The 24,094-nt window shown below is 40.3% G+C and overlaps 1 protein-coding gene across 5 annotated transcripts in view; it reads left to right on the top strand.

Annotated features, from left to right (window-relative positions):
• DPF3 (double PHD fingers 3) overlaps positions 1 to 24,094 on the top strand; it is a gene marked incomplete at its 5' end in the record, with an annotated part of 159,263 nt that overhangs the window by 99,598 nt on the left and 35,571 nt on the right. For 3 of the 5 annotated variants that reach the window (XR_014618526.1, XM_084288330.1, XM_084288329.1), the window contains 4 exons: positions 1,715 to 1,810; positions 2,871 to 2,909; positions 6,531 to 6,609; positions 17,967 to 18,104. Coding sequence is in view for 3 of the 5 variants with exons in the window: in XM_084288330.1 (XP_084144456.1) it covers positions 1,715 to 1,810; positions 2,871 to 2,909; positions 6,531 to 6,609; positions 17,967 to 18,104 (352 nt within the window). The remainder of the gene's footprint in view (positions 1 to 1,714; positions 1,811 to 2,870; positions 2,910 to 6,530; positions 6,610 to 17,966; positions 18,105 to 24,094) is intronic. The other 2 variants (XR_014618527.1, XM_084288328.1) reach the window with 1 other exon arrangement.

The raw sequence follows: 24,094 nt of genomic DNA, 5'->3' as shown, positions 1-24,094 counted from the left end.
CTCTTACATAGCACTTGTCTCCTCATGTACAACATTTCCAGAGTGCTCCAGTTTTCTAAGACCTAGTTGATCGATGTATGTAAATACCTTAATTTTGAAAAAACATTTTTTGTATGTAGAACTGGAACTTGCTTAACTCTTCCACACTCTAGTATTTAGAAGTCCAGTATTATGTGAGATTAGATTTCATGATGGTCTAATCTCATTAATAGCCTCCTGAGATTTAAAAATAAAAGGAGCAAAAGCCAGATGAAGAATTCTTCATTCTTCAAATGAAGAGTTCTTCATCTGGCTTTTGCTCCTTTTGTTTTTTATCAATTGAAGATTTTCTACCAGGTTCAAAGAACTACTTATTCTTTTTAAAAAGGACACTGTCCAATATTAGTCTTAAAAACATGGCTGATAAAATAAGAATAAACTTTTATGGCTGTTCTTCCAAGTGCAGGCTTTTTCTTTAAGTCAAGTCTCTCTTGTTTCCACAAATGCAGAGTTCAGTACTTGAGGTATGTAGAAAGGAGACAAAGCCTCTGTGATTTGCTCCTGTTCTCCTTCTGCTGGCTCTCCAATATCTGTTAACTAGAAATTATTGGGAAGTGACAAACACAGTGAAAGATTAAAAAACAAACAAACAAACAAACAACACCTCCCCATCAGTTTAAAGTCACACTTTTGAATCTGCATCCTGGCTAAATGTTGTTGTGGTTTAACTGGATGGTGTCGTGGCAAAGATAAGTCAGTGGTTCCAGAGTAGCCCCTTATGAAATGGCATCCATATCACAAATGGCAGGAGTGGCTGGGGCCCTTTTCTTTGTTTGCCACAGGGATGCCAAAGGTTGAGAGAATTTCAGCAAGACATCTTTCCACATTAGTGTTGTGATGGTCTGTCTTGCCTTTGTCTGTGCTATGTCCGATTTGTGCATGTTTTCAGGGTGTCTGGCCTGGGTTTGTTCTCTAGAGGTTACATTTCAGAAGATTAAAGGAAAAGGGTTGAAATTCCCTGACAGTTATGTGAGATGATGAATTATTGTTATTGTTTTCATTATTATTCCTATTAAATAATTAACTGAAGAAGCTATTATTCCTATTAACTTCAACAAGACCTATACTTCCTCAGCCTTCTCATGCAGCAAGACCCTTGCTTCCAGATTACAGAGTTGTGCCTATGGTGTAATCCCTGAAAGATGTGACTTTCTAGTTGCACTACAGATGATGGAATATATAGAGGAATTTTCTCTCTTTTTGCAAAACAGATAAAATTCTAAGCTGCCAAGGAGAGAACAAGTACTGACTTCTACCTTCTTAAAGTGCATGCTCAACATTAGAGGAAAACAAAACAATTTAAGTTGCAAGAAACAAAAATCAAAAAAAGTCATGCAAACCATTCCTCAGAAAGGGCCTGCATGAGGATACTACTTGTGCTGTCTTGGGGCATCAATGCTCAGCAATGCCACTATTATTTCCTAGGAACCTTTTTTCCTTGGTTGACTGATATCAGTGGTATTTTTTAATAAGAACTCCTTGGAGAACTGAGGGTGGAAGGGAAAGCAAATTTTTCTTTAGCAGAAAGAAATAGGGGTTCTGGGATCTGATTTGGCATTATATCATTAATCAACTGTAATTTAATAATGTACAGTCTCTGTGGTAAAAAGCAGCAGTTGTTTGTATGTGTCATCTTCTTTTCTTCTAACCATTCCTGTTTATTGTTCAACCACAGAGGGTTTTAGAAAACGATGAAAATGCAGATGAAGTAAATGAGGAAGAGGATTTGGAAGAAGATATTCCAAAACGAAAGAACAGGCCTAGAGGACGGGTATGTTGAGAATGTACTGGAATAGAAAGGAAGGGAGCAAACCTCTGTTTTCTAGTGTGTATTTTTCACATGTATTATATATGCAAAGTGTATATCCGTGGATATATGAGAATGATAACCATGTAGATAATTTTTAGTCATACCATCAAAGATTTTTAAATATATTTTACTTTATTTTTGCAAATTATCAAGTAAAAAGACTTCTTTGAGAGTAAAAAGTTGGGGTGCATTTATTATAGTGCTGTATTTATAATTTTAATGTGAACTGTAACAATTATGGTGACATCCTGCTATTACAATGCTCTTACTATAAAACAGCATTTACTAATTACAAAAAAAAAAAAGCAATATATTCAGTCACAAGATCCAAAAAAAAAAAAAAAAGTGTTAGTAAGAGTAACTTGAACTGTGTTATTATGTCTTGCAGCTTTCTCTAAGGTAGCACTTTGTGGCTGATATTTTGGCCTTCTTGAACCCAATGGCAAATAATCCATTTGCTTAAAATGGGCAATATTTTATCTTTAGGGGAGTCCGTGTCCCTTCTCTTACCTAAGATGTCTTTTCACAATTTCAGTAGGGTGCCAGTTAAGTAATGAAATCAACATTTTAATACTTGGAATCCATATTTTCAATTGTGGCCCCTTAAGCTAGGCATCTAAATAAAAGGGAACACAGTTCTCAGAAGTTTCAAGCATTTTCATCTCTCCTTGGTTCCAGTGGATGCTGCAGGGGCACAGGAGCTCTAGAAGTACCTTTTGATGTGTTTATAGGAGTCAAGCAAGAAGGGCCACATTTTAGGCCAAATGAGCAGGATATAATAGCTTTTGAATAAGAGAGAGACATGAAACCACATTGAATACCTACAATGTACTTATGCATCAAACCCTCTCTTTTGGTTTCTTCTGTTGTTGTATTGTTTCAGTTTTCTGCTCCTCTTTATTTTGGAGCTTAAGTCCTTTAATATAAGATCAAAGCACTTTAATAACTGGATAAGTATATATTTCACCTTCCTTATTCTCAAAATCACCTGAACCAGTTTCTTTCTTTCTTTCTTTCTTAGCCAAAGACCCCCACCTGGAAAAAAATTTTCCAGAAAAATGTAAGTTTCAGAAAATTTGTATGAACCAGTAACCAAAACCAGGAGTTAGAGTCGATATGTGCACACAAGCTTGACTGTAGCTATCAACTAATATTCCAGGCTAACAACTCTTTTCTTATAAGCTGCCCTCACTTAAGTTGCGCATGCTGGTTAGGGTAAGTGAGGGAGAGTGAACAGCTAGAAGAAATATACTACCTGGGAGAAGGGAGTTAGCAGTATGCAGATATCCCAGGCCTACACAAAGTTCTGAAGTTACTGTTATGTGCAATGTTGTTCTCCCCTGCTCAGGAAACTGTTTCATTTTTTTTCTCTGCTACTGTAGGGAGAGGAGTTGGAGGGTAGTAGATGTCCCATTCATTTTAAAGTGTAAATTTACTACTTATTTTCTGCCCTAGAACTGGCCCCCTATTAAGAATAGGCACAGCCTTTTTTGTTGCTAACTAACTCCCACTCTGCTAGTGCCCTGGCTTCATTCAGTACAAAAAAAAAAAAAAAAAAAGAAAAAAGAAAAAAGAAAAAAAAAGAGAAGTTTGAAGAGTGCCAAATACTTTGAGCAATTTTCATTTTTATTTAATGGCATCAATAACCAAAGTAAAATGTGGTATAAATTAGGATTTCAAAATTAGGGCCAGATACCCTAGCTGTTGAAAACTGGTAAGCCTGAGCTGAAGCCTGAATTGCATCTGGTTATGAGTGTTTTGCAGCTTTTCAAGCAACCCTTTTATAATGTTAGCCTGACTCAGTGTAGGGAATCGCGACTGAGGATTTCAAATTAGGGGATATGAAACCTAAGCAGCACTCCGTTTCTGGGAAGGAGGTTGTCAGGGTGTTTTTAGAGAACAAAAGTGGGGAAAGGATGTCCATAGGAAACTAGATCCTGCAGAGTGTGGCCTTTGGGGATTCAGAGAAGGAGTAAGGGCTGGAGGCATTGATGTAGAATGAATGCAACAGAACTACTGCTCTGGACATTCCAAATTGCACATGCCTCTTCCTTTTTCTACAGCATAATTTTATTTTTAATCCTCAACTTCTCCATCTGTCCCTCTGGCTACTCTCTCTGGCTGCTTCAGGACTGCTTCAAGGCTGCTGTGCCATAGCTCCCAGGCCTCACATGTCAAGTGTCATAGTCTTTGCTGCATCCTGTCAGGAGAATGAAGACAGTCGTGGATGACTGAGTGCAACAGACTGGAGAGCCGACAGCAAGCACGTGGCACTCAGTTGAGAGCCTTTGGTGCAGCTGCTAAGTTAGCTACCCTCTCAAAGCTAGACCTGAAACCATGGGAGCATTAGAAAGGACACTGAAAGATGAAGAGATGGATTTACAGAAGGTTTTTAGTATCTTTGCTGGACAGGGAAAATGTGGTAGGAGCTAGGAGAGAGAGTTTGTTAGGTGGTGTGAGAGGAATGCAGCTGCACCCGTACAAGTGTGTGTTCCTCAGCTGAATATCCCATAGGACATTTTCAAAGGCACTGGAGGTGTTTAGGAGCCCAGCTCCCAGTGAAAGTCACTGACTTGAAAAATTTCCCGGTGTGTTCAGTGCATGAAAAAATGTATCTGACATGTGGTCATGACATGAATGCTGTACCCTTGCCTTTCTGTAGAGAACTGTTTGAAGGGAAACAGCTGGCTGCAAGACTAGTGAAACTCGGAGCAGCAGACTTTAAATTGCCATCCCCTTCTGAGAGGTGTCAATGTAAAAATAGTACCTTCTTACTCAACAGACCTGTTTTCAGTGTATAAACAGACAAACCTACTGACTAGTGACAAAAAAACCCACAAACTTTACAGCTTTTTCACAGCCCTGAAAAGCCAATGCAGCCTGGTAGGACAAAGAAATGGGATTCTAATCCAGGTACCAGCAGAAATATTTATTAAGGGCCAATCACTTGTCTCTGTGAAAACTGTGATGAGCTGAGGGTTGTACAGGAGCTGCCACAGACCTAAATTCAGCTTGCAGCACATTTTGTAGTGGTGATGGAAGAAAGGAACTAGCCTGGGATTGATTTCATAGCTCAGAGGGGGTTTATAGAGCTGGCAGTCAGAAATAAAAATATTGTAGACTAATAAGCTGATTTTTGTGTGATATGGTCAGTGAAGTAGCTTCCAACAAACAATTGTTGATGGGTCCTTTTCCAGGGTGAAACTGCTTTTCAGTTCACCCTTACAAATCTCACTTTGCACGTGTGTACTGATTTGCACAGAGGTCTTGGCAGAAGGCAAAGCTGTACTTGTCATACCTAATAGTATTTACACCATCCAGAGAGCTGCAAATCCATGTCTCTCCTTCAGGACTGTGTTAAGAGTTAGACCTGAGCAATCCCGAGGAAATAATACATGATGTTTTTGTAAATCCCTGTTTTGACAGACTGTGGTAGGCGAGTGTAAAACTGTTCCTTATTCCTTCTCTTTAGATGTCCAGTGGAATGCAGCTCAAATATTTCTAGTTCAGTCCAAAATCCACAGATGAGGGACAGAGATTATATGACTGCTTAGTATCTGAGGCACTGATATTCTCAGAATTTCTACATCTTCTCCAGCTTTACTTGATAAAGCTCTGTTCCTTTCTTATTTTCACATGCAAATGTTTGAAAGATTTGAGTCAGGTGGCCTTGCCTAGGGGGAGAGACGCCAACAGTTTAATAAGAGGTGCAGCAGAAACAATTTTGTTGCTTTTAGGTGGGAAATAGATTAGCTGGCAGAATTACTAAAGGGCTATGTAGCCATCCACCTCCAGATCATTTTCCTCATATGAAGATCAAGTCTAAAATTATTGTCATCTGCAGACTGTACATTAACTATCATTAAAGAATTGAAGGCCTAGGCTCAGTTTCCAGTTCCACATCAAAACTGCTGCCGTTGGATAGATATGAACTGCCCCCTTGTTGTTGTCTGGCCTGAGAAGGGTCAGAACCAAGTCTCCACTCTTACCTCTCAAGCTCAGACAGAGCAGTGTGTGCTGTGAACAGAGGTTTTCCAGGGCTGCCAACCTGCTGTGTTTTAGGAACACAAAACTGCAGAGACCTTTCTGGGTAATTCCAGTTCTCCACTATTGCAGGTAGCCATTCTACCTAATCTTTTCCACTAACTGACCTAAGCTCCATGTTGTAGTGAACCATGGTATCTTTGTCCCAGTCAGAAGGCCCTTGAAACATTGCTTTCCAGCTAGAAAACAAAACAAAACAGCCCACCATCACCTCTGAAAATACGGTAGTCATTTTACCTCTGCTTTGTTTGTTAACTGCTTTCTGGCTGGTTTAAAGGTTATATTTATCCCTTACCACCTGTTCATCTATTTTTTTCATTCATATTCAGTATGACAGGTATTTGGACATCTTCAGAAATGAAAGTTTGATGATACTTGACTGAATATGTGCTGGCAGTAGCATACTGCTATGGATGAACAGTTTGGGTTATCTGTGGAGGGGATCTCTGCTGCATTACGAGGTCCATTTGCATAGTGCATATCTTAGGAGTTGAAGGGTCAAGCCTACCCTTGATAAACCTATGTGGAAGCTGAGGATTTATTTAGTTTATGTTGCACATTTTTCATAGGAGGGTGAGGGGCACAAGGAGACCCGAGGGGCAATGGAATAATGTTAACATTCTTCTTGTCCTTGCAGGCTCGGGGATCTGGAGGTGGCAGGAGACGGAATGATGCTGCCTCCCAGGATGATCATGACAAACCCTATGTCTGTGACAGTAAGTAGCACCCAGACAAATGACTTTGCTTCCAGCCTGGTCCTACCAGCTCGGTGCACTCAGGGTTCATCTTTTCTTTTCCAGCAAAGTATTCTGCTGCTCTCTGACTTGCATGTTTGCAACCTGCTGCTGCTGCTGCTCTTGGTGTTTTTGCATGAAGGAAATATAATTAAGTCCTCGGCAAGACTCTACCTCCCTTTGCGCTATAACAAGTCATCTCTTACATTCTTTCTCCTTCTCCTCCTTTTCTGGCTTCTTGGCCTTTTGTCATCCTTTCCCCCATGTAAGATTCACCCTCTATTTCTTTCTCTGTTTCAGATAGTTACAAACAAAAGCATAACTCAAAAATCTCCGACAAAGGTACTTCACCCTTGTTGTATCTCTTCATATATTTGGTGATTCTCTTTCCTTCAGTCCTTTAAAATCTCACTGGGCTAAATTTTGAAGGTCTTATTCTCATCCCTTATTCAGAAAGGACTCTTGTGGCATCATCAGGAGATGAGCCCTCCTAAGAAACAAACACAACTGGAATGCTCTGTTTTGATACATATTTCCCTTGAGTATGACAATACTGTCTGACATCTTTCAGTGGGACTGCAGGTGAAGTAAAGCATTGCCCAAACTGAAAAAAGATATCAGAGTCCTAGTATGAAGAAGGAGTACAATATTTGTTACACACTGTATTTTTTAAGGTCTACTACTTGGTGCATTTCTTCTTTTTATATTCATTTTTTTGCTTTGCTATGTCATTTCCATGAGGGACACTCATCTTTACCTACATGCTTTTGAGACTTCCTATCTTAAGGCCTACTGCAGTGTGTTTGTGCAGCAAAGAGTATTATTAGAGTGCCTTCTATAGTACAAGACAATAACCTAACAAAAAATAATAGAAATAGGAGAATAACAGGAAGTTTTCAGTTCTGTGACCCAAAAATGTTTGGTGGTTTTGAGAAAGTTAGAACTCCCCTTTCTCCACTGTTTAACTATTTTACCATGTTACTGACACAGTAAGTATTTAGTGGGTAGTATTGGTGGTAGGGGGAGGAGGGTTGGACCAGATGATCTTGAAGGTCTTTTCCAACCTTAACCTTAATGATTCTATGACCTTAAAAGACCAACCATTACTATGTCAATCTCTGGGTATTTTCTGCTAATTTTTAAAAATGTGAAGAAATACGGTGCATGTGTGGTAAATGAAAATTATATTTCATATGATTAAATCATATTCTTTTATAGCAAGACCAGATGATTGTGCATAGCACAATATGACATGTTTGGTATATTACTTCAGCAATGTGAATATTATAAGGTCTGCTGGAAATGAGTAGATATAGGGAGACTTGCAGATGAATGGGAGTCTCTGAACATATAATCAAGGATGAAGAGCTCTTTAGTATTTGAAGAGTTGGGAGACTTCTACTATAGTTATATAGCTGTCGTTTCATGCTGGAAGAACTAAAATATGTCTTCTAAGACTTATCTAGGAGCCACTGTATATCTTGTAGAAAGACACAGTTTTTCTCTGCTAGTATATGCATAATTATCTTAATCACTTTTTTGGAACATCTTTCTAAATCCAAGGACACTTGCCAATGATGTACGCATTTTGAACATAATGACTCTTTATCGTCTGATCTTGCTCTGCTTTTGGATCTTACAGAGAACTCACAACATGCATAGTAGTGATTTGAACAGAGTAGATAAAACATCTAAGATACCAAAGAAGGCGGCAGAAATCTGAGCTGAAGTCTATGTTCTGGTACATTGTTGTACTGATGGAATTTTGCCTTGGCTTACATTTTGGAGCATAAATTTCCTCTTTGGTTTTGGAAGTATAAACTTTCCTATTTCATTTGGCTGATACCCTTCATTTTTAAGAAACATATAGTCAGAGGGTGAGTCATAAGGAGTTTTGGAATCCAGACTTTACACAGTAACTCCTCCTTTTCCATTGTAGATAGCTGAGAAGAGGGTTATGTGATAGCAGAAGTCTTACCTGACTGTGGAGCAGAAGAACTGTCCCAGTTGCAGTGCCATCCTCCTGAAATAATACTATGCCAATGTTAACTTTCTGTAGAAATATTGCATACAATTCATAGTGAATAATTAGCTTGTCCGTTCTGAGACCTTTTTCCTGCTTGGGTGATCAGTACACCAGTAAAGGATTTCTTTAATGATTTTTTTTAATTTGAAATGATTTGCTAAATAATTTTATAAATAAATATCAATCTGATCACGGTAGGTTAGATATTGGTTTGCAGTACTCCAGGTAGAGGTGTTTTGGGCAGATAGTTTAGTTTTACATGGCCATGTGCAGGTCAAAAATAGTGAATCTGTTCCATGGTTTGGAGAACATGATTCCTACAATTACATTATTGGTATGAATAATTACTTTAGTAGGTGGACACTTTACTTTTTCTGTATATTCTTTAATTTACTTCCAGGTTGCTTTTTCTGCATGTGTTCTGATATTTGAATTTGGAATGTGACCACAAAGCAGAATACATAAGCATATCTAAAACTAATTTTGGTATTTAAGTGTATGACCACAAAAATGACTTGTGGTGAAGAATGCCCTTTTTTCACAGTTGTGCGTTCATATTTGTAGGAAATTAGTATATCACCAGACTTCATCAGGAGTAAGAAGGTTATGTGAAATACCTAGCCTGTGTGTCAGTAAGATGATGCAAGAGTTGTATCCAGCTGACAGTGCCCCTTGTGTTGTAAAATAGCAACGTTATTTCTGAAAAGGCTTGCCTTTGGTGGAAGAAGCATTCAGCTATGCACCAATATTAAAGTTCATCCCAGTATTAAAGCTGGCTGGAAATATGGAACCTCTATACTCAGGGATGTTTTCAAAGCTTTCAAATTTTGTGTCATATGGTGTTAGGAAAGCACGAAACCTCTGTTTGGTTGTTTGCCTGTTTTGTAGAATTAAATATTCTAACATACTTCAGTTGTTTTTTTGAGTATATACTGTATCAGAAGTTCAGAATGAAATATTTGGCCATTCAAAGCATTAATAAAATTGCTAATAAAATCATGAAATGCTTTATTTCATTAAATCGGCAAATGGAAATGGGTTAGCCAGATTTTTACCCAGTTGTTCTGGACAGTGTTGTGCCTTGAGCTCCATTGGGAAAAAAGCCTCGATATAAAAACTGGCAGGGAAACCTGGTGTAAGGTGAGTATAGACAGGAAATGGTATCACAGTGGGATGGTCAGCTGCTCTAACAGAGCAGACCCCAAATGTAGCCTGAGTACCTGGCTAGCACGGCCTCTGATGTTACTCCAGAGAAGCTGAATATACTGTTCAAGATGAACTTGGCATGTGGTTTGTAAAGAAGGAACAGAGTGAATGAATGTATGAATGCCTATGTATGTAACAAGAATTGGTGTTGTGTGGTGATGTCATGTGGTTGTCAAATGATCAGCTGAGGAACAACTATCCTGCTAGTCTGCAGTCTTAGAAAATCATTTTGCTATTTTTATATTTACTTTATTATTATTGTTATTATTATTTATTCATTCTGGGGAAGCAGGGGGAGCTTATGTGAAGTTTTATCTAGAAATATATTCTGTTTTAAAAGTTGCAATCAGTTGTAGCGGCAGAGGTTCATGACTCTGGATGTCTACTTCCTTCAGCCAGACTTGTTAGTTCATCCTGAATCTCCAGGAGTTATTAACGTCACTCATGAGCATTCTTATTTACATGTATCTACTTTTATTCATGTTCCCACTGATAGTTCCCTACACACTTACCTACTTCTACCTTTGTTTTCTGTTCCTTCATCTATGGGAGATTTCCCTTGACCATCTCTAAATGAGTTGCTTCTTTCTCTCTCTCTTTTCCTTTAACCAATATGTCCTTACCTCCTTTTAGTTTTATTCCTGTATAAACTGCAATGTTAGCATAACAACTTATGTTTGCATTGTATCCTTTATTCATGGTCCCTCTGAGACTGAGATATGTATTTAGATCCATTCCTTGTCCAAAAATGAGAATCGACTGAAACCTTCTTATGATCTCTGCTGGATCAGTGACTAATGCAACCTTAAATGTACCCAGAGACACTGATCCTACAGTCTTTTGTAGAAGCTGGTTCTTTTGTCAAAAACTTTATTTTCAGGTTTTTCCAGTTACTTATAGTGATTTTCCTCTGCTTCAGTCTAAGAACAGAAGTCCTTGCTCTGTTCTTAGTGGATAACAATGTCTTCTCTCTATGTCTGAAAACAGTTACCGTGGCTTTTTTCAGCTCTGTTTTCTTCAGAGTTTTTTAAGAAGCTTGTTTCTTTTCTCTGAAAAATCCTCAGAGATTCTTCTTTGAATAACAGTGGCCAGCACTAAGTAGAAGATGCTGTTCTGAAGATAGAAACAATTCCGAAGAAAGACAAATGGCTGTTACATTTATATGTAATTTATACTTACCTATATAAATTGGATGTATGCAACTTGATCTGTTATATATCTGTGAAAGGTGGCTGATCTAATAGGTTGCCTAATAAACCCTTTTTCAATGCAAGACACTCCTTTCCAGTGGCAACAGGGTTTTCACCTGTGTCTGACATGCGAGTTCATATTTAATAGACCCTTTTCTGTAACTTCTTGTTCCTTCTCTGTTCAACCTGCTTCTACTCAGGCTGAATATCTGTCATCCTTAGTTTCCTCGTTATACTGTCCTCCCCTGTTATACCATGTTTTATTGATCTACACAAGATGTCATCTTAATATTTACTAATTATGCTGCTGTTTGAAAAAACATTCTTTGATTGATGAAACTTGTATGGTATATTTTTATTAGTATTCCAATATTTTATCCAATCAGTTCTCTTCATGTCTGATTCTTTTATTCTCAATTCCACCCTTCAAGTTACTTGTACAAATAGAGGCAAATGTTGAGCCCCAAATACACTCTCAGGTGCTTGAAGATGCAGAAAAGTGCCATGTGAAGTTTTCAAAAGGTTAGGCTCCCAGTTCTCACTGATTTCAGCTGGAGGTAACCTCTTAAACTGTTTTCTGTAAATATCCCAGCCTATCTGTTTGTGCCTTCCAGATTGTATAAGGCTTGGTGCCTAATTGAACACTTTGAATTTGACTTTGAACTAATAATAATTAATCAGAACATCCTACGTTCAAATCATTAGAGCTTGAAACAATTGGATTTCTCTGTGAGTTCATCATCCAGCACGGTATTGAAATTTCAGTATTTTAAGGTTAATTTTTTCTTCTCCTTTCCCTTTCTGCAGTAAATGTATCACAGGTTCTGCCAACAAAAGGCTGGAAACTTCGGATAGTTTAAGTGATTTAAGATGAACAGATTCCACTGAGCTTCAATGGGAATTGAGGATCTCTCTCTTTTGAGTTCCTTAAAAAAAAACAAAAAAAAAACTAAACGGTTAATTTACATGTATGTTGTTCTAGCATGACTTGCTAACTATAACTCCTTGTGGCCTGTTCTTTAGGAACTATATTCCTGTATATGTTCACAAAGTGACTGGTCAAGTAATTAGCTTAATAACTTCACCTGCCTTCTTTCTCCTCTCCTCTGAGTATGACCTGATCCTGCCATACTCATTTTAAGAAACGACTCATTTGTTCTCTGTAAGGTTTGCTGGAGTACCAAAGGCTTGCAAGATAAGTCATGATGTAGGCTGATTTTTACCAGTTCTCCGAGACTTAATCTGTTATCATAATTCTCACAGATATGAATGAATCTAACATTGTTACTGCTGCTTCTTAGACCTTTGGTTAAATACCACGCTGGCAAGCTTATTTTAAAATACTTTGATTATAGCATTATGTTTTTACTTGCCTCTTATAAATCTCCATCATGTCTTCAGCTTCTCTTTAAACTATTAGCAGCATAAGCCCTAAATCATCTCCTGGTATTATCCTTTCTAGTGAATCTCTAAGTAGGTAATAAGCAGTAAGATCTAGAATAAGATGATTGTTCAGATGAACCCAACAAACATCTCTCCCACCATAGCTGCTGTACTTGCCATTCATTGACTATATTACTGGTAGAAAAGCCAACATAAGAGAGGCAAAAACACTTTTTTTTTTTTTTTTTTTTTTAATATTGAATAACACAGCTGTGGAGTGGGTCATATGGTTAAGAGGAGAATAGAATTGTGATTCTAATCCTACAGGGTATCTGTTTTCTGCTTTGCTCCTGCTAGCAATTTATTTATTGAAATGTGGATGTACATATTGTTGGATATATGTGCATTGTTGACCTGTGCGTGGTTTGCTTTGGAGTTCAACCTTCCTGTGATCTTAATGCAAAAGATAGATTCTGGGACTTGTCCCTCTGGGGGCAATGAAACAAAGACTATTTACTACCTACAGAAAATCCCATAAGAAATGGGTTAATAAATAACTGCTCTGATAAAAGAGGTGTATAACATGACAGTACTGATCAAAGAGGGACAAGCGTAATGCCTTTTCATCTGTGGAGGTCAAGATACACTGTGTTAATGTTTGAGATCTCTCTGTACCAGAGAGTGGACATAACTGTAACAGTGGAGGTTATATTACCAAACCAATGCAAAATAAGGCATGTTTTTATTTTTATTTTTATTTTTTTTTGGATTGGAGTGAATGGGAGGACAGGAAGATAACGTTGAGGAATGACTGCCCGCCATCAGTTAACTTAAGCTTTGTTTTTGACACAGCCCCATTGAGGAGAAAGAACAGGAGGCAAAGGAGAAAAGCAACAACAATGAGGGGGCAAGACTCAGCAAGGGAAAAAAGAAAAAAGCATATATCCTCCCCCAATTTCCGGTTGCCACTGAAAACACGGATTGTTTCCTTCTGTGTCATACTGGTGACAGATTGTGTAAAATGTATGTGGAGAGCTGGCTGGAATATACCTCACAGCCTGCCAAGGACCAAATGTGTAACAATTTGAAAATGACAGCAGCACAGCTATTAAATATTTGATGAGGAAGTCTTTTAAGTCATAGATTTCAAACCTTCTTTGAAAGGAGGAGAAGTATTTTATATTAATTTTACTCATAGAGAAACGTAAACAGAGAGAAAATTTGCTTATCCAAAGAGTTACAGGCTGTTACAGGCCATAACTTAGAACAGAGCTCTCTTTTATGAAGTGCTCAATGCTTGTGATTAAGCTGTCTGCAAGTTGTGGTTTTTCCCCATAACATAGTTGTGTAACGTCTTCACTTCAGCCTTCAAACTGGAAGGGATGTAGGTTCATCATAGGAGAGCGTCTGGTGGCCTAATACAATCTTCCTCATCTGTGCTGTTTGATCTGCACTGCCATGTTAGCTTTTAATTACCCAGCTTGTTTCTAAGATGGCATTCACATCAGGTTGTAGCAAAATATGTCCTTTGAATGCAGAAATGGAGGAGGTTATGTTCTACAAACTCCTGCTGTTTTCATTGGGTTTGGCTACCTAATTAAAGATTGTCAACTTTCCAGTGTTGAGATTCAGGATGAAATCTAACACATGCAAGGATGATGAGCCTACCCAGCATGGAAAATTAAAGATAGAACAGCCAAAGCCACTGAAAGAAAGGCAAGGCCACCCAGCAAAGTTTATGGAAGGCACACTCTCACTTGCTATGTATGAGCTGTGTAGTGTTAGAACATAACCACCAGCATACATTTCTGACTGGGGGAACCAGTTCCCATTATGCTTTTGTCAGCTCCAAGAATGAGAAAGATGTGGTGTGAGCACTGGTCTGGTACTGGAACTCATGAATTCTAATCCTGGTAATGATGAAAGATCACTGTGTGGGCAAGCCACTTAACCCCTTTGTGGTTCTCTTTTTTCAGAAGTGAAATGAAGGTAGTATTTCCCACTCAGGAATGTGGAGGAAGATTAATTAATGTTTGAAAAGCCAGTCTTGCAGTAGGAAGAGTTATATAAGAGCTAAGCATTTATTAATGATCACCCTTTTATAGAAACTCCTTCTTAGCACAGTGATATGGTAGATTAATAAAATGTGCTCTATCTGGAAAATAAGAAGTTAGGGTGAATTTGGGAAGATTCCAGTCTGTTGGAGAAACCATGAAGTTCTGACTTAGCTTTTATCCTAGGAAATTGTCACTGAAGCCAGCGGTTCTTTTGCCTGAGTAATATCATGATACCCTTTTTCCCCTATAAAAGTCGGATCTGCTTGGGGAATAGGAAATCCCAGCAGTTCAACTCATGGTTTTGCTTTAGACTTTTTTCCATGTCAGAACATTGAATGGAGGAAATGTCTGGACACCCAGAAAAAAGGCTGCTGGAAGCTACAAATCTTTGGTCCTACAAAGGATCTGCTAGAACTCTGTAAACATAACTTCTTTGCCTCAGCTCTGGGTATAAAGTCCTCTAAATTCATTTGTAGTGAGGAATGTCTCAGCTTGCTGCCACCCTTGAAGGTTATCTCAAAGAGCTTTGCCAGTGGAAAGTGCCCAGCTACAGAATTACTACTGCCTTAGCTTATATTGATACTTGCTGTTTTTTTTTTCTGGAGAAGGAAAAGTCTGCAAACCCACCTGATCTGATTTCCTATGCCATCCCAAACTCTGCAGCTAAAATCCCTGCAGGATCCTGTAGGGAGTGGAGACAAGGCCACAACCTTGGGTATTTCTGCAGGGAATGCAAGTTTCCTTTTGTACATTGAGGGAGAAAGCTGTATGAGACCTTTATTCAAGGATGCTGTGCTTTTATAAGGTAATACCTGTAGAGCTAGAATTGTGTATTTGTTTTCAAGTAGACCTAAATGAAATGTAGTGTGTTAGAATTATTAGACATAATTTTGTTTTGAAATTTAAAACAGACAAAACAAGAGGTAAATGGGATTGGGATTTAGAGCTTATCTGATTTTGCACCTACATTAGCAGTAATGCAGGATCAAGCTGTATAAGAGCAAGATAGAGTCAGATAGTATATATTGTGTAGCTGCTAACTCCAGGTGCCTCCTCCACTGTCAGTACAGCACTGATCATCTGATAGTGCTCTGAAAATAAATTAAGCAGATAGAAGTTTTGGAGAATACCAGTAATTCTTAGCAAAAGTAAAATTTTTTAACTTCCATTTTCAAAAACACGATAAGGTGGATAGGCTAGGACACTTAGTGTGATGCTCCAGTCATCTGCTAGGAATGTTAATCTCTCTCACCATTCTAAAAAAACGACATTACAGTTGCTTAATTAGAGGGACTTATCCTTCCAAAATCATTTTAACAGTGAACATTGTGTAGTTTTCTCTAGTTTGATGATTACTTCCGAGTTACACTTTTTCCAGTATTCAAAAGTTGTACTTATTCACTTAACTGTGAATATATATATATTCACATATATATATATATTTATTATAATATATAATTATGAATATTATATAATAATATTTTTATATATTTATTATAATATATATATATATTTTTTATTTTTTCTTTTTGGTCCTTGTCAATATCTGTTCCATGGCTTGTCCTGTGCTTTGTAAGACCACAGATGAGCAGTAGGTAGTTTCCCAGTCCAGAATGCAGTGAAGAATACATGGTTGGTACCAGAAGAAGGGAGACCAAACTGAACTTCTGAGGAGAGTGTGCATCCAAGAACAGTTCTTCAAAATATCAGGCAGCACAGTTAGGTTTACATAGGTAACAAAGGCAGATGCTTCAAAGAATGGGTGAGCGTATACATCTGAGTGTTTTAATCCTTCCTACTTCTCCCCTGTCTCCTGCAGGAATTTTCACTTCTAAATCAAGGGAATTTAAAGACTTAAGACTCTGTGCTAAGGACACATTACATTTGGAAAAAAAAAAAAAATCTGCTCTGTTACAGTAACTGTATGATCATCATCTTGCAGAATGGTGAAAACTGGGATAAAAGTATCTAATCTTCCAGATCAGACATTTTATTCATATCATGAGGTTGTTTTACACGTTTATAATAAGGCAAAGTATTTTCCTTGAGGGAGTTTACAAATCAGTTAGAAGAGACAGAGAATGAAATCTGTTACCATACTAGGCTTTGATTTACAATTTTCTCTCTTCTGTTCCACAACGTGGACCACCAGTTAGCTTTTTGTGAGCAATAGCAGAAAAGTGAAATAATTGAAGTTTTACTTAGCTGGAAATGAATAATTGCAGTGGGTCTTTTTAAGATTTTTTGTTTATAGAGCTTAATGACATTCCCAGACTCAGGTGTCTGGGGAACGGAATCTATATATATTGCAAGATACGTTTTAGGTATCACAGTTGAGTGAAGTTTTTAGGACTGGATGGTGACTTCCCCTCCGGGGATCTTTTCAAGAGATCTAAAATCAAGACAGAACTAGAGGCTGCTGGGTTCTGCTCTATCTTCTGACACACCTTCCTAAGCAAGCCACGTGGGACATAGTACCACTTATTTCTGTGTGATATCCTGGAGGTCAGTGAAGCCAGTACAAAAGTGTGAAAGTGTGGCTGGGAGAAAAAATCTGCAGGAAGGGCACTAAGCTTCTCAGCTTTTGTTTCCTAATCTTTTAGAATGGCAATAATTGATTCAGAGACTGCTTTGAAGATGAAAAGAGAGAACTTTTAGAAACAATACCATGAATTAAAATCTTTATAGAAGCTGAATTTGTATGTAATGAATGTTATGATGAAGTTTGCCCTTGTGTTGAGCTTCTATGTTTTGTAGCCCTTTTATCAGCCTGAATTGTTTGATCCTGTTCTTAATGCCTGTTGGCTTAGTCCTAAAGCAAACAAATGTTCAGAAGGAGGATTCCATGTCACACTTTGTATTATTTATTGTGATTGCTGAATGTGAAGTTTGTTAAATGTTCTTCTAGGAAGAAACTATGGATGATTTCCATCTCCTTGTCTTGACTGGCAATCTGTGAATAAAGCAATTTATTGCCCTTTTACAGAAAGACTTTATTTTCTTTTTCAAAAAAAAAAAAGAAAAAAGAAGTAATTTTGTTTCCTTTTCTGAGAGATCAGTAATCAAGAAAATAATGCCCTTTCTTCTTGGTCCAGTTCCCCTTGCTGTGCATTGTGCAGCACCAACATCAGAACTGGCATTTCATTTAATTTTATGGGCAATCTTGTTAGTAATCTCAGCAGAGAGGATTAGGGTGGTATGAGCTGCGGAGACTGGATGTGCATTTGTCCAGGCCAGTAGGAAGGGCTGCTGGCAGCATGGTGGGAAGAGCGCTTGTCTGGGGCCGTGGGGCTGCAGGGCTGGCATCTGTCACCTTTCACTGACACCCATCGGTAGCATTTCAAGCAGAAATATGGAGTTTGTGGTGCTACTGCCAGGGGAGAAGGGAGTGCTATTTTAAAGGATGCTGTCATTGTTGCAGGTTGTTCTGATGTTTCCATTCTCTCTTCCCCTCCCTCGTATTTCCTTTCCTCCCAGTCTGTGGCAAGCGTTACAAGAACAGGCCCGGGCTGAGCTACCACTATGCCCACACTCACCTTGCCAGCGAAGAGGGTGATGAAGCCCGCGAGCAGGAGACCCGCTCTTCCCCTGTCCACAGAAATGAAAACCACAAACGTGAGTAGTATTTTCTCTTTGCCTTTGAGATCCTTTTCAGGGATGTTGCCTCCACCTGCTCTTTGCCTTGCGGAGGCTGGCGTGATTGCCTGGCTCCATTGTGAGTGATTGGTACCTGGATGCTTGGAGCTAATCAGCCACTGCTCACACCAGTGCTGGCTCAGCTAGTCAGGAATTCATTTCAAACCCAGCATTATCTCTGCAGCAAGTCACTTTTCCATTACAGCTCCTGTGGGGAGGAGGTGGCAGGGAGAGGGGGGGAAAAGAAGAGATGCCCAACCCACCCATCGTCAAGCAGCCTCCCAGTGGCTGTTAGCAGGGATGTCAAGGAAATACACATTCTGTTTCAGGGGGCTGTCTTTGTTTTGCCTTTGAATAAGACACCTTTATCCATGCCTCAGATTTTTAGCTATGAAATTTACAGCATCTGTCTGCCTTATCCCTGCATCTCCTCCTCAGAAGGCTTACACTCATCTTTACCAAAATGCACTTCTTAGTTACAGTTTTGAAAAAATCTATGAAAAGGTATCAGTTCTCATCTGCAAGGAGGAATGCTGGAGCATGACATCAGTTACATGCCTAGATTCTCCACACCAATGCAGGGCTGAAAGAAAAAGGTATAGCCCAGATGGCCATGTTTGACTGTCCTTCCCCTGCTTCTTAGGCACAGAATGAAGGGTCAAGGAGACTGTGCTTTATTACTGATTTTTGTGAGACTGACAAGTCTCTAAGCCCCTGTTTCTCAGTTTTCCAGCGTGCAATACTATGTGATAGTCGCTTTTACCATGGGATTTGTGTTGATATCTTTGTTCACTTATGAAAAGTCCTTTCAGATCACTGTGTGAACTGTCATTTTAGTTCAAAGCAAGGAACAATGCAGACAAAGCAATAAAATGTTTATGGGGAAAAATATCCAGGCAAACATTTTATAATATATTAAGAAGAACTGGAAGAAATATGGAAGTAGGAAAACATTTTGTTTCTGAGGAGGATAATTGATAATTGTCCCCAGGGATGGAGGGGGGGAGGGCTTCCTTCCTCCAAAGCATCTGCTGCTAGCCACTGTCTGAGCTTGAAGGGCCACTTAGTGTGATCCCATTTGGCAGTCTCTGTGTTTCTGTCACTTTTATGCTCTACCTTTCAGTTATTCATGTGTTTGGTAGGTTCACAGCAAAGGTAATTTTGACTCCTCCAGCTGTTGATAAACTTGAGCTGTCAATGCACTAAGAGTGACTGCTTGGGCAGACTGGAGACTGTCAGTGTTCAGCCAGTAGCTCTTGTTTACTTAGCATTTATATTACCTCTGATTTTTGCCATTGTTGTTTATCCTCGTCATCATTATTATTTTGGTGCCTGCAGTATTTAGTAATAGTTGCGTATCTGAGAGGTGTGTTGCCAGTCTGTATTGAGTTACTATTCATAACGGCCTTGCACTGGGGCCCAGACAAAGAAAGGTAGCATCCATTACCCTTCAGCTTGTCACAGAGGCCAAGGGCAGTCTCGGCCCTCATGTTTCTGGTGCTTAGGAATTGATAGAAGTTAGCAAGAAGAGGAGCTAGAAGAGCCGTGGAGAGATTAGCAGAGCAGGACTTGGCCCGTGGAAAGAAAGGTTTGTTACGTACTATGGGAAGGGGTAGAATGGGAGCTGCTCGGGCTTGTGTTCCCCCAGAGCTCCCATGTAATGTGTGTGGTAGAGGGAAGCTGCTGATGCTGATCCCCAAATAGGCAGAAGTATAAAAGCAGTGGGGTAAAACCCTCTGACATCTAGCCTCCTGAGCAGAAAGAATCTGCTTAACAACCAGCCAGGAGCCAGTGAGGTACAGGCAACAGCCATGCGAATGTGAAGATCACCCCTGGGGAAAGTCCCAGACGCCGGAAGGTAACTCTCCCAAATGGCTTAGCTGTCGCAGTGGCTGTTTGTTCCTTTTTGCCTGTTTATTTGTTTACAGCCTTGAGCTCAGATCTTGCATCTTTGCTCTTTCACTTGGCGATATTTAATTTATGCTGCCATTTATCTTCCATGTGAATGCTAATTGTCCACATTGCTAATGTGCAGTCATTAAATGGTCCCTTTGTACAGGGGGATGGTGGGGAGCCAGAGCATCAGATCTTTCCTCTCCCCTAAGAACTGCTAGGCATGTGTTATGAATTAGATTTGACAGGTCTGCAGTGTCGCAGGGCTCGGGCTTCAAGAATCCTCTCTGCATGGGCTTGGGGGGAAAGGGAGGGAGGAGGGGGGATGTTAATCCAAACAGCTAATCCGCAACCTACTGCACAGGAGGACCAGAGATATGGTATAGAGCAGGGTCTGGTTATTTGCTTAGCAGTGTGTCAGAGAGATATGAGCAGCCTGATTTAGCAAAAGCAAGGCAAATTCAAACGAGCCGTTTGGAATTTTTCATGCTGTGGGAGGTGAGCACTGGGTCAGTGAAGTTCAGGCGGGCAGTTGCAGTGTGAACTTCCTTCCTTTGTACCTACGTCTGCTCTGCAGTCTCTGCTCCTTGCGGTACCCGCAGCAATGGCAGCCTTGCTGATGCAGGAGCGAGCTTTCTGGAGCATGGCTCCTACTGGGTACAGCTACAGATGCCCTGGCTGGTGCCAGCTAAGGAGCTGATGGCTCTGTCTCTTGCTGCACACCCAGACCCCTTTACCTCTGCTCTTCTCCTCATGCACAGACTAGTTCGGGCAGTTCAGTAAATTATCCAGGAATTTTTTATCCTGGAAAAGAGAGTTAGATAGGAGGGATCTATCTGAAACTGAGAGCCCCTGAATAGATGTGTATCAAAGAAGGGGATTGGCCCAAGCCCCAGGTCTCACCTCCCTGGCACGTCTCACTGTCCTTGGCAGGTGTAGGTGGTTTGTTTATTTACAGCTCTCCTTCTGTCGTTCTTCCTATAGATTATCTTTTGCATCAGGGAAGATAGTTTGACAGTCTTCTCTGCCCTTTGCCTTTCCTAAAACACCTCAGCCTGGGCTTTGTTTGAGCTCTAGTTGCTTTGTTTGGATGTCTTATCTAGCTCTTTGACACAGATAAACAGCCCTTCCTCAGTGCCTAGTCTTGCCTCTGCCTACACACCCATTTATTGCTGACATACGTTCTGATTTTTGGCATGAGTATAGACTCGTGAAAAGGAGATTATAGAAAACCTTTAAAAAAGGCAACTCCCCTTTCCTCAAGTCCGCCAATAAAAAGGCAGGATCCTACACCATTCTCAGCCTTTTTTTATTTTTTTCTGCTGCCTTTTCCTCCACATGTTGGCACTGACAGTGTGAGATTTGTGAGCCCAGGGTGCATCCAAGACTGCCACAAAACACCTGCTGTTTTATTCCATCTCACTCTATGGGTACAGGCCAGCTCTGGGGGCAGCTGGCGCTCAAATTTGGAGACACTTCTGATATAGGAATTGCATTAGACTTCTATCTATTGAAATGTGTGTGTGAATGAGTGCATGAGTATAAATGCGCTTCCTTAATTCCCAGGAGAATAGGATAGTCTGTCTACATGGAGAAAAACTTCCTCCCCATTAAAGGAGGAGAATTTTCAGTGGTATTTTGCTGTGTGAAACGTTGGTTAATGGCAGCTGTGTCGTAAACAGCAACTGAACTTATGCCCACAAGCACTTTGGCCAATGACGATCCTAAATAAAGCACATTGTGCTGGCTGTTGCTGGCCTAGCTGTGATGTGCAAGTTGGGCCGTACCTGCAGTAGGCTTAGCTAATGAGCATGCAGGTCTGCGAGCTCCTGTCACTCTGCGAGCTTGCACATCTGACCTATAAAACCACCTGTTTATGTTGTTTCGTGGCATCAGGCTGTTGTGCCCAGTTGCATCGCCGATTTTATGATGTGGATAAATCTCTACTGGAGAGACCAGCCAAAGTTGTTTGTGTACTCTAAGCATAATTGGATACCCAGTCTCCAGAGATAAAAAATTAATGTGCTAACCTCAGTGTGCCTCCAAGCTGTCCTCCAGCTCCCCCACACAGTCAGCTTTGAAACATTTTTATTTCCATCCAGGCAGGGGGCTGGCCATGAATAAATGACGAGAGTCAGCCCCTCAGTTGGAGACGAGCTGTTTGTTCCTCTCCACAAGCAGCATCAATTTGAAAAGCTACATCAGGCCTACTTTTTCCCTGCCTCAGTGCTGATCCTCGCTGGGGCCATGATAGGAGCCACATCTGAGTGCAAGGGTGCATCAATGCTCACCTTGTGACAAGACACCCTGCAGCAGGTGCTTTTTCAGTGAAAATATGTACATTGCCTTGATTTGACTTCTCATTAGTTTAATCTATTTTTTTTTTCCCAGGGCTAGTTTTAATGAAGAAAAAAAAGTCAGGATACTAAAAGAAGCTGTAATGATTGCAGACTTTGGAGATGCATAACGATTTCCACTCAAACTCTGTTTGCAGTTGTAAATTTCTCAGACTTCTGTGCCTGTGTTTTGAGATGTTAAGGAAATAATAAATCAGATGTTTAGAGTGGCAGAATACTGGAAAATCCCAAAATTATCTCCTATGTACAGAAACCCATAGGGGTCTTTTGGCTGTTTTGTTTGAAGTTGTGTTTTTTGTTGTTGTTATTGTGTTGTTATTGTGGAGGTGCTATCTCCATGCTTTTTGTCCTCATGTAGATTTTAAACTAAGTAAAACTCAAAGATTTGACTCAGTTTGAACTTAGGTGCTCTGCCTTCTGACATTCCTCCCGTGAACAATTTCTAGAGCCAAAGTCTACAACATGTGACAGGGACCAACTTGAAGACAATGGCCATCCTCATATGAATGCTGAGGGATGCTGTTGATCTGCCCCGTATGTTCGACAGCATGACCCCTCCTTGAGTTCCCTGAGCTGACAGGAATGCTGCACTTCGATGGCCAGAAGCCAAGCCTCAGGAGAGGAGCCCCTCAAAATCAGGAAATCTGTATTTTAACATGTTGGACTTTTTGTCTGCTTGCCTATTCTTTATCTCCTACTGTTAATTTTCATGGGGTGCTGGACAATTACAGTATGGTCTATTTTTAGTGATTTACTGTGAGCAGTGGGATTTTGGCTAGTGTCTTATGTGCTCCTGCAGAAGACCCTCTGAGATCAGTACACAGACATTTGTATGAAGTGTGCCTTATGGTGCAGGAACACTGACACCCCAAGTCTGCTAGATCTCAATAGCTGATGCTGTATTTCGTTGGCTTACCTTCCATTGCTTGCTTCCCAACTCATTCCTTAACTGTTCAACTAAAGGGCCATACCAATTCCTGTAAAAGATGAGATCGAATGTTCTTCCTCCCCCCACAATCAGAGGCTTCCTCTGACTCCTACAGAAGTACCTGCTGCTGGTAGCATTCGCTTGTTGCAGCTTGTAGCGCTCCTTGGCTGTGCCTCCCCATGAGCAGGGGGTATGTAGGAAAGGCAGCCTGTCAGAGCTGCTAAAACATGTGAAGGTGAGAGCTTCCTCTTTCCTCACAGCACCAACTAACCCAAAGAGGAGACAAAATCCAGTTCCTAGGGAGAACTGGCAATACTTGCAGCGGGCAGCTTGCAGCACCTCTCGCAGTAGCACAGCTCTGGCTGCCAGCAAAGGGCATGACCGCAATGTGCGGTGGGGCCCCTGGGGGCCCATGGGGCTGTGCAGAATGATTAGCTTGGTACCGGGAACACAACAGCAGCAGTTTCCCAGTGCTACCCCCGGTTCACACACACTGAGCAGAGGTTATTTGGTTGAATGCTGTGCCACATCAGCACAGCTGTGTCACTACCAGCCTCAGTTGTGCTTGCAGCCTGCTGGAGGGTCTCTGTATCAAGCGCCCCAACACTTCCCAGTTTGGGGTTAGCCCACATGCTTATCTCTGCTATTAATGATAGAGGAAACATGCCCAAAGAGACTCGCCATTTCCTCTCATTCAATTTGATTTATGTTTTTTTCCTGAAAAACCGCAGTGAAAAGACCCCGTGTTTAATTCATTGGTGAGGACAGCGCAAAAATGGCTGTGCACATCT

This window comes from Netta rufina (genome assembly GCF_964035555.1).
Source record: "Netta rufina genome assembly, chromosome: 5".
Classification (NCBI taxonomy): Eukaryota; Metazoa; Chordata; class Aves; order Anseriformes; family Anatidae; genus Netta; species Netta rufina.
Note: the sequence above shows the minus strand (reverse complement) of the source record. Positions and strands in the feature narration are given on the sequence as shown.